The following is a 10560-nucleotide window of genomic DNA, read 5'->3' on the forward strand; positions in this document are numbered from 1 at the left end:
ACCTTCTGGTAAGAGGTTTAATTGTTTAACGTAAGCGTGTTTCGACCATAGGTTTATCGTATTGTCATTGTCAGTCATAGGTGATTTTGGTAATTGGTGATTGGTTGATAATAACTGTCGACCTCAAAGTGCCTTTGTAAATTGTTTTTATGCTTTTTATGATTACTTGATGTGTTGTAGGGATATCGTATACTTTTCCATATTGAGTTGAAATTATTAGTGGACGGGCATGTATAGCTTATTCTTCTAGTTTACTAATGTCTTTGAATTTTTGTAATGTTCGAATCCAGATAAGGAAAAGAATGGCGTGAGTTATAGATAGTAAATGGGATATTATAATAATATGGAATGTTTTGCCATGGTTTACCTGTTAGGACGGTTATTTGTGATGTTAAAAGGAAGAATTTGACAAACCTTGATACAGTAAATTCTTCAAGCTTCAGGACTGTTCAAGTTTTCTTTCTGAATGTGGTAAAATTACCTAGACTTCGTTCAAGGAAAGCTGAATTTCTTAATTACTTAACACTTTCATGTGAAATAATAAACTTGACATAATTTATTTGCCTGGCTATTAGATGGTTTCGTATAATTACAATTGGCATTTGTTAGACTTTAGTAATGTCTACCATCAAAAGTACGTTTTCTTTGTAACCTGGATGGTTTTCTCTTTAATATTTTTTGGTAACTAAGTTAAATTTAATGAGGCCTCATATATTCGGTAGTAACTTTATAAAGTGTACATATTAACATTAACACACCCACAAACACACACACACACATACACGCACATGCATATATATCTATACACATGTGCCTGTGTATTTATATGTTCATATATCATTTTTGTCGCAATCCAATGACCATTTTCAATATTTTTATCTATATTTCTAGAAATAGAATTATTAGACGAATTTTTTCACGTCTTATCATCCTCATCATTCCTTGTTTTTCATTAGTCTAAAACATTATTTTCCATTGTTTTTTCCAAACGAGTTATGTAGACTTTTTCATAACGAATTTTTGCAGTTATAACAATTAAATAACACTTACAAATAACTTGAAGTTCTGCAGTTATGCTCAGAGGTAAAATTCTTTTTAATAATCGTAACAATATTAATTTTCAAATGCTTCAGACCTTTGGTTTTTTTCGGTGTTCTCGAGACAAAATGGTTCTATTGAAAACCACATTCTGAAGGTTTTTTGTTAAACCAAGTTACGGAAACTTTGCTGTTTAAGAGAAAATTAACAGCTGTTTTATAGCGACGATTTAATTTGGCCCAATGAATGATTTTAGTTATTCCCAAGTTTTTTTTATTTAAAAAGCATTTGAATATTTTTTTATTTGTTTTTATTATCTTTAATTATGTTCATCAGGTTAGTATTTTTATTTTAGTTTCACGTAAGGTTTAGTGACGTTTGGGATACTTCCAGGCAATAATAATAATAATAATAATAATAATAATAATAATAATAATAATAATAATAATAATAATAATAATAATAATAATAATAATAATGATAATAATAATAAAGGACACAGAGTAGTGTCTGAAAGTCTCTCGTAACCAATTTTAACTCATAATGTGCCTAAGTGTTTTCAACACTACAGTGTGTTTTAATAATAATAATAATAATAATAATAATAATAATAATAATAATAATAATAATAATAATAATAATAATAATAATAATAATAATAATAGTAATAATAACAAACGACTCAATGATTCGGTCATTAACTCCGTGCAACGTCATAAATATCAATAACTATAATAATTAACTTTTGATCCCAATAACTATAACAGGTTATCCATATGACAAATAATGCCCAATATTTGTTCACTACAAAACGGAATGAATTTCCCATAGAATAATACAGAGAGAGATAATAGAGAGAGAGAGAGAGAGAGAGAGAGAGAGAGAGAGAGAGAGAGAGAGAGAGATGTAGGACTGGCGTGACCTACAAAAGATGCATCAAAGGATCCAGGTCTGCCTTGTCCTTCCTATAGCATTATTTTATAGAGGAGAAAATGATGGTCCCCATAAAAGGTGACCCGTTGTTTGGGATTCTCTTTTGAGCTTTGTCCTCTCTCTCTCTCTCTTCTCCTCCTCATTCTCATCCTCATTCTCCTCTCTCTCTCCTCCTCCTCCTCCTCCTCCTTTTCTTCTTCTTCTTCTTCTTCTTCTTCTTCTTCTTCTTCTTCTTCTTCTTCTTCTTCTTCTTCTTCTTCTTCTTTCCAAACATCCTCATTATTTTTTTTTACAAACTGAGACTCGCAGACGCACATATACATAGACATAAGGTATATATAAAGACAAATACTTTTCAATAAAGGATAAATAACAGAACACTCATGCGACGAAAAGAATGTTCTGAGGTTGGGCGATGGAGGTTATGAAAGCAAAATTTATAGCAAACTAGAGATCTTGGGCCGATACAGTATTGCCTCCTTACAAATATAATCAGTCACTAACAACAATAATAAATCCATTAGTTTTGCAAACGAGTTAGATCCCGTAGGGTGTTAGTGCCGTCAGTGTACCTCACGTGGTGCACTGTAGGCATTACTAAAGCTTCTTCGCAGCGTTCCTTCGGCCCCTAATGCAACCCCTTTCATTCATTTTACTGTACCTCCATTTATATCTTTCTTCCATCTTGCTATCCACCCTCTCCTAACAATTGTTTCAAAGTGCAACTGTGAGGTTTACCTGCTGTTACACCTTTCAGACCTTTTACTCTCAATTTCCTTTACAGCTGAATGACCTCATAGGTCCCAGTGCGAACAAAGAGATTTAGAAATGTTGCAAAACACATCTCGTATCCCGCATAAAAACACGCAATATTTTCACTCTAAAAGGAAATACGAGGCAAGTCGCGACATCTCGACCGTATTTTCTTAAACTCGCGTGATTCGGAAATAATCGCCTAACTCATTTTGCGCCAGTTAAGAAAGCCACCAGAGTTATTACCAAACTTGGGAGAACTCGGACCAACTTTTGAAACACCGCACTCATGACTCAAAGAACAGATATTTCTCTTTGTTTGTTTTGATTTTTTGGGAAGAATTCTTCTTCTCCTCCTTCTTCTTCTTCTTCTTCTTCTTCTTTCTTCTTCTTCTTCTTCTTCTTCTTCTTGTTTATGCACAATGAGACGAATCTTATTCACTTATTCAGTGCTTGCGATAACGAACAGTGACAGTCTTGAGGGATGAGACTCAAGAATCAGGTGGGTCACGTGACCTCGTTCTGACACTAGATGTAGGTTCGAGTCCTACTATGGACGTCAGAATTTACTCATATTCTTCCTTTTGGTTATCAGGCTTTGTAGTGAGAAGCGTATCCAAGAAATGTCTGAAAAAATCGAGAATTTAAGAGCGTGTTGTGGTTATTAGAATTATATACATATCTGGTTAAAAGTGACTAGTCAATTCTGTGTATATGTTATATTTAAAAAGGTTTGGATATATCCGTCTATAAACAAAAAATATTTTTCAGTTAATTTCCTTTTAAGTTCATAAATTGGTACCTTTATAAACAATGAACCGACGTCAGATCTAACCATATTAGAATTATAATCAAAATTAAACTTTCTTAAGCAATTTTTATGAAGTTTACACAGTTTTTTTTGACAAGAATCTACTTAACTTATAGCGAGTCAGAGTAGATTACTTATTTTATGACTTTTGATAAATTCATTTATCAATAGAAGCTTTAGCTTTCGCCTATGTTTGTTTCTCGATCTGCTAGTAAGTCTCCTATCATTTTTATCATGGCAATAAAGGATGGCATCTAAAAAAAAAGAAATAGTATCTGTCTCATTCAATGTATATATAATATATATATATATATACATACATACATAATATATATGCATATATATATATATATATATATATATATATATATATATATATATATATATATATATATATATATATATATATACAGTATATATACATATATATTGAATAGACACAAAATCAGTATCAAACAACATATGTGACTTAATAACTAAGCAGCATGTGTACAGCAACTTACAAGCAAGTGTATAAACATCACATCTCGTAATGAGTCGAACTCACATCACATTCATTCCTTTGAACCAAAGGAGAGAGAGAGAGAGAGAGAGAGAGAGAGAGAGAGAGAGAGAGAGCCCCTCCTTCTCCCTCCTTCTGGGAAGAGTGCCTGGCACTCCGTCGGACAGCGTCTCCTGGAAATAAACAGCCCCACAAAGGAGGCGCTAATGGCGTGGCATCGGTTCCCATTCCCGGCCGTCCGCGCGCGCTGGAAACTCGGGTGATTAGAATTTGTTTTGGGTGACGCCGGCGAAACAAACTGCTCCGGATTCGTGACGTTCGGGTGACAGTGCGTCGAGGCGTAAGGAGAAAGAGTGGGATGGGGGAAATGTTAATAAATTATATTCATTCCTCTTTTTTTTAAAAAGTGACACCAAGGTGCCAGACATTGCTTTCCTTTTCCTCCTCCTCCTCCTCCTCCTCCTCCTCCTCCTCCTCCTCCTCCTCCTCCTCCTCCTCCTCCTCCTCCTCCTCCTCCCCCCCCTTCTTGTACGAGAGACGTCGGCCATAAAATAGAGGTGCCAAGCCAGGCACTGGTGCATGGCACTTAACCATTCGGGGAAAGAAATAAGGTGTTTTCAGAAGGCGTCCTTTGCTTAATTAGATTTCCGACGTGAGTCTGAAAGTAATTGAAGTGTTTCTTGTTACTGCCTGCATGCCTGCTTTTTAAATGTGTCTCGGGTATCGATCGCTTTTGCATCTATCTATCATTTATCTCTCTCTCTCTCTCTCTCTCTCTCTCTCTCTCTCTCTCTCTCTCTCTCTCTCTCTCTCTCTCTCTATCTATCTGTTTATATATCCTTTTATCTGTCTATCTGTTAAGAAGTTACGTTTTTTATCCATTCTCGAAATCTGAGAAACAAATATTTCGACATTTTGTTAGCCTTATTACTAGGACTAAATTTGAGATGGTTTCCTTTTGTAGAAATATAGTTGTTTATTGAAGAAATTAAAGAACACAGAAACTTTATTGAAGATAAATGTGGTATTTGTTAGTAGGTAGGAAATAATAATGCATCTCTTCTATTAAGAGTCACCTTCAAATAAAAAATTAGGAACCACAGATAATTCATTGACATATTTTTGCTCGTTCCAACCATCAGCTTATCAGTTTTCCATGATAGATTTGATATTTCACTTTTATCACTTATATACCAACTCGTGATAAAAAAATTTTCAGGGATTGTTGAAGTGTTTTTATAGAACTTTTGATATTATCTGGAGTTTTGGACTTTATCATTTATGACATTATAGGACTTTAAACTTTAGGGCAATTATGTATAAAGTACCTTTTTGCAAATTACGCTGTAATGACTTTTCATAATAATAAATTAGGAGCCTTTAACTAAGTTTTCGTATTTTACCGGTAGCAGCTACGTTACATTTCGTTGATATGATTTTGAAATATAAATTTTTATAATTGCAATACAATTATATAAGGCCCAAAAATTCCTGCAGCCTTTGCATCCAAAGCTATTATCTAATCTCCGTATCTATGTAACAATCCATACTTTTCGAAATTAGTTAAAGGTGGCATTCAAAGACTTTTTAGTTTTTCAAAAAGGTCTGATAATTTTATTTTTCCAAATCTTTTTATTAGTGCCATATGATAGTTATGATAGATATTTATGCAAGTAAAATAGTCCCATAGAATTTCTGACGAGTTCATTTTTGTAGAAAAAGATTCTGTGTCTATTAAGGTTAAATTGCTCAAAAGACAGAGATTTTGAAATCTCTTCAGTAATGAGACTTCAAGTTAATTTTTCGTTCATTTGTCTCCAATTTATCCTATTCTTACTTTTTATCTTTTCCATATATATGTATATATATAGGCCTATATATATACATATAAATGTACATGTACACACACACACACACACACACACATATATTTATAAACTTCTACTTGATTCAAACCAAATTCACATCATATTCCCTTCCTTTCTAGGTGAATGAAAAAAGAGTCCTTTTATGAAGTCTGCCTTGCGCGTAGCACCTATCAGACAGTTCCATCTGGAAATAAACGCTCGTACTGAGGCGGCGCCAATGACCTGACATCGCTTCCCACGGCGAGACGTCCAGACGACATTCAGGTGATGAAAAATCACGTTTCCAGAAAGACGGAAGAAGAATGAGATGCACAAGTCTTATGTTTTGATGGTGGACGCCATGATGCGAAGAGAAAGAGGGTGGGAAGATGTTAATTATTATTTGTACTTATCTTTTTTTTCAAAGATGCTCGGTGTCAGATGGTGCCACACGGTCCCGTGACGTTCCCCTTCCTATGAAATGTCATTCAGGTATGAGGGTGCCAATGACGTCATGGGAACCTACCTGGCACTTACCATTTGTAGAAATAACGAGACTTCTTCGTTTATAGCGTTCTTTTAATTACATATACGCCGTAAGTTTCAAGTTACTGATGAGTTTCGTGTTTAAATGGCCTGGTCGACTTTACATGCTCCACGGAAAGATACTCGTTCATCGTATAACCTAACCACTTTAAATCTCTTCCAGACTCTTTTACGGAGATTAGGAATTCAAGAGTCAGGTGCATCGATCATCAGTTCCTTCTCTCTCCTTTTACTTTTACTTTTTCCTTTTTCCCTACATTATTTAAGGAACATAAAGCTTAAACCTCTGTCGAAATGCAATGATTACATTTCGTTTCATTTATTACGTACGATTGTACTTACTTTTTCTGGTTTCATTCGAGTCTTCTAATACTTTCTATAGAAAGGAAGCCACATTGGTTCGTCTTACAGACAAAAGGAAAATCTTTCCCCTGCGTGCAGGGGAAAGGGCTTTCACTTACCTTATTCCAGCAGGCATCTCCAATCTTCAATGAAGAAAGTTTTGTGTGCTTTCATAATTCCTATGGGAGTCCCTTTTATCATGTTTTTTTTCTAACTCTCCTAATCCTCCTCTTCCCCAGCCGCCCTCTCTCTCTCTCTCTCTCTCTCTCTCTCTCTCTCTCTCTCTCTCTCTCTCTCTCTCTCTCTCTCTCCAGCAAGTTCTATGATTAATCCCCGGGATAAAGTGATAACAGAACTTTAGGGGCAAAGAAGCGAATTTTGAATTCAAAGTTCCGAAGTTAAGGGGAGGAAGACTTCCCCAAGTCCCGTAGTCGATGTGAATTTGGTATAGAAAGGAATATTTTTATTTCATGAAAAGTTATTTATATGTTTTTTTTTATAACAATTGCCGTCTTAGAATCACCTTCAAGAGCTTCCTAACGACACTTTCAAATAAATATTTCCAAAAGAAAACCTTCTGAGGTCTTACATTTGAGATAAAGAATGAACATTCATGGACAAAAATAATAAAACTTTCTATTCGAATAACTTATCTCAAATTAATAAAAGTCCAATGCTTCACAATTGCAATTTCACGTTGTTCCCCTTGGGGGGTTAGTGCCGTCAGTGCACCTCCTGCAGTTCACTGTAGGCATTACTTGTGCTTCTTTGCAGCGTGCCTCCGGCCCCTAGCTGCAACCCTTTTCGTTCCTTTTACTGTACCTCCTTTCATATTCTCTTTCTTCCATCTTACTTTCCACCCTCTCCTAACAATTGATTCATAGTGCAACTGCTTTGAGGTTTTCCTCCTGTTGCACCTTTCAAACCTTTTACTGTCAATTTCCGTTTCAGCGCTGAATGACCTCATAGGTCCCATGCTGTTTCAAAGTTAATGAACGAATACCAGTTCAGCTGCGCGTGTCAACTGTTCTGTCACTTAGCAGTTTCCTCTTTGCATACGCAGTTTGAAATTCGTGGTATCTAGTGTACACAAAACCTCGCGTGTTTCATTTGCTTTAAACGTATTTTGAGTTTTTATAAATTTTTATAATTGTTTTTCATTTCTCTTTAATTTACGTGTTAGTTTGTTAACAGCTTTAATCTTATTTCAATTTCCCATGTTAAAGTTATTTGGGACAATGTAGATTTAGCTTCATTTTTTTCTCGTTTTTTAATCTTTCAGCATCTTTACGCAGTTTGAGAACGACTCAAAAGGGGTGGAAACGTTACGAAAATAAACTCTTATTATTATTATTATTATTATTATTATTATTATTATTATTATTATTATTATTATTATTATTATTATTATTATTATTATTATCGATACAAACATTCACAATATCGCGGTTAAATTGTTGTTCAATAAAGATCCAGAATTTTATTATTATTATTATTATTATTATTATTATTATTATTATTATTATTATTATTATTATTATTATTATTATTATTATAGGTAAAACAATTACAATGTCGTGATTAAATTGTTGTTCTACGAAAATTAAGAATTTTATGAATGAATTTCATCATCATTATTATTATTATTATTATTATTATTATTATTATTATTATTATTATTATTATTATTATTATTATTATTATTATTAATACTCTCCGCATTTCCATCGTGGACACATCTAAACCAGAGACATACTGACTAGTATTTAAAAATACCCACAATACCCAGAAGTATATAAATACCAAGTTTAACGGGTCGCTCCGAAATCGGCGACCCAGAGTTCCCAGTGGAAAGCAAGCAGTGGCCCTACGCATCAGATATTCGCGGTATTCAAATTCCGTGGTCCCAATTACACCCGAAACTTACCTGTCTCGACCAATTCAGTTACACTTCCGGGAACAAACTCGAGACCAGCAGCAGCGGTGGGTTTGAAACCCTCAAACGAAATGTTTTAAGGTTTTCAATCAGACGCGAGCCGGTTCTGTGAACGTTTCTTGTTTTTATTAGTGCGTGCGTATGTATATATATATATATATATATATATATATATATATATATATATATATATATATATATATATATATATATATATATATATATATATATGTATTATTCGTTTCAAATAATAAGTTGCAACGTTTTAATGTTCTTCAGAAGAGTTTCCTAAACTGCAAAATTAAAAACAGAACATTAAAAATTTCCGGAATATTCAGTTACGTCGGGTCTAATTCTTCCTGTTTTTCGTTTCTCTCTAAACACAAAAGACTTTAAAAAGTGGGCCATAAAAAAATGAAAGACCACGAGAAGATTAGGAAATCTCAGAGAGAGAGAGAGAGAGAGAGAGAGAGAGAGAGAGAGAGAGAAAATAAACCTAAAAATATTTTTGGAACCGTTGAACTCTTAGAGCATCGAGGAACTCTTTTGAAAAGAGACACGATTTAGATGGAAATAACAGACGAGGGAAAATTTAATGTAGCAGAAAGAGAAGGTTTAATTCGCTTGGAAGCCAAATGAATTTGATGTTGCATTTAGCCTGTATGTTAACTTTTTATTTTTAACTTCTTATTTTTACGTTGTTCGAGTGATCGTATTTCATCTGATTTCAAGTGCTGCTTTTAAGACTATTATATTTACAAGCCTCACTTTTCACTCTTGTTAAGAAATTTTGTGCTTGATGAAGGCACTTACTTCAAAACTATACAATCTAGATATTCTTTGTGCTATGAATTTTATACTTTCTTCATTTTTCACTTTTTAAGAGAAAGTTTAGAAAGTTCAAAAATAAGAATCGTTCCTAGTTGTTACATGCGGGGCTACCCGAGGCTTTGAGATCTGATTTTGTGTGTATTTTCATAATCACCCTTTAATTTGTTTATAAAGCAAGCCTCTTCCTCTCACCAAAGCAGGCAACTGGCTCTATTCTACCTTGCGCAACGTGGCGGAAAGTTAAATGACCAAAGATGAATTTAAATAAAGTAGATTTTAGGAAAGTATAAACGAAGTTTCTTTATAAAGAAAATCGGACTGATAGCCGAAGGCACGACAGGGGAAGAGCATTGTGACATTAAACCGGGACGAGTTTCTATGTCGATTATAAAACAACTCTCCTCCCTGGAAAAAAAGTATAAAACGTTGCTACATAAAACGCACAAACACACCCACATACGCGCAGACCAAACTTGGGCTAGATGAAAGGGAAATTCACTTCAAAAGGAGGGAAGGGGAGATAATTAAGTACATTAAAAGAGCTAAGAATGGGAGAATCTACTCTGTTTTCACGACCACTTATGGCGGGTGCGTTTCTTGCTTTGAAGGACAGAACTAAAAGCAACAGAAGACTGTTGAGTAGGTGATATTACTGTTAGAGTAGTCCTTTGCTGAGCCTTTCATTAAGTTCATTACTTATCCTTTATGTGACGTTTACGGAGACCGCCTTACTTAGTACGTTAGACAGATTCCCATCTGTAAACGGTTGCATTTGGTGCCGTGTAAAACCATCTCTGTATATTATTGCTACCATACATTTATAAATGCTTTAGGAGTGACTTATTTGCAGCGAATTCATTCCCGATCACATCTCATTAAACAATAATATAAAGATAAATGACGATTACTTCTTGATTTTGAAATGATTCCCAAGAACTGGTCTGCAAATGCCCCTGGATGAAATTGTGTTAAGAGCTATTTTTTTTTTTTTTGTGTTAGATTGATATATCCATTCCTCTTC

General features: G+C 34.3%; 1 protein-coding gene across 1 annotated transcript in view; it reads right to left on the minus strand.

Annotated features, from left to right (window-relative positions):
• Positions 1–4436: 4436 nt before the first annotated feature.
• Positions 4437–10560, minus strand: part of LOC136854347 (troponin T-like) — a 17886-nt gene continuing 11762 nt past the window's right edge. The window contains exon 4 of the mRNA XM_067130646.1: positions 4437–4622. Coding sequence (XP_066986747.1) covers positions 4437–4622 — 186 coding nt within the window. The remainder of the gene's footprint in view (positions 4623–10560) is intronic.

Source organism: Macrobrachium rosenbergii, chromosome 29 (assembly GCF_040412425.1).
Source record: "Macrobrachium rosenbergii isolate ZJJX-2024 chromosome 29, ASM4041242v1, whole genome shotgun sequence".
Classification (NCBI taxonomy): domain Eukaryota; kingdom Metazoa; phylum Arthropoda; class Malacostraca; order Decapoda; family Palaemonidae; genus Macrobrachium; species Macrobrachium rosenbergii.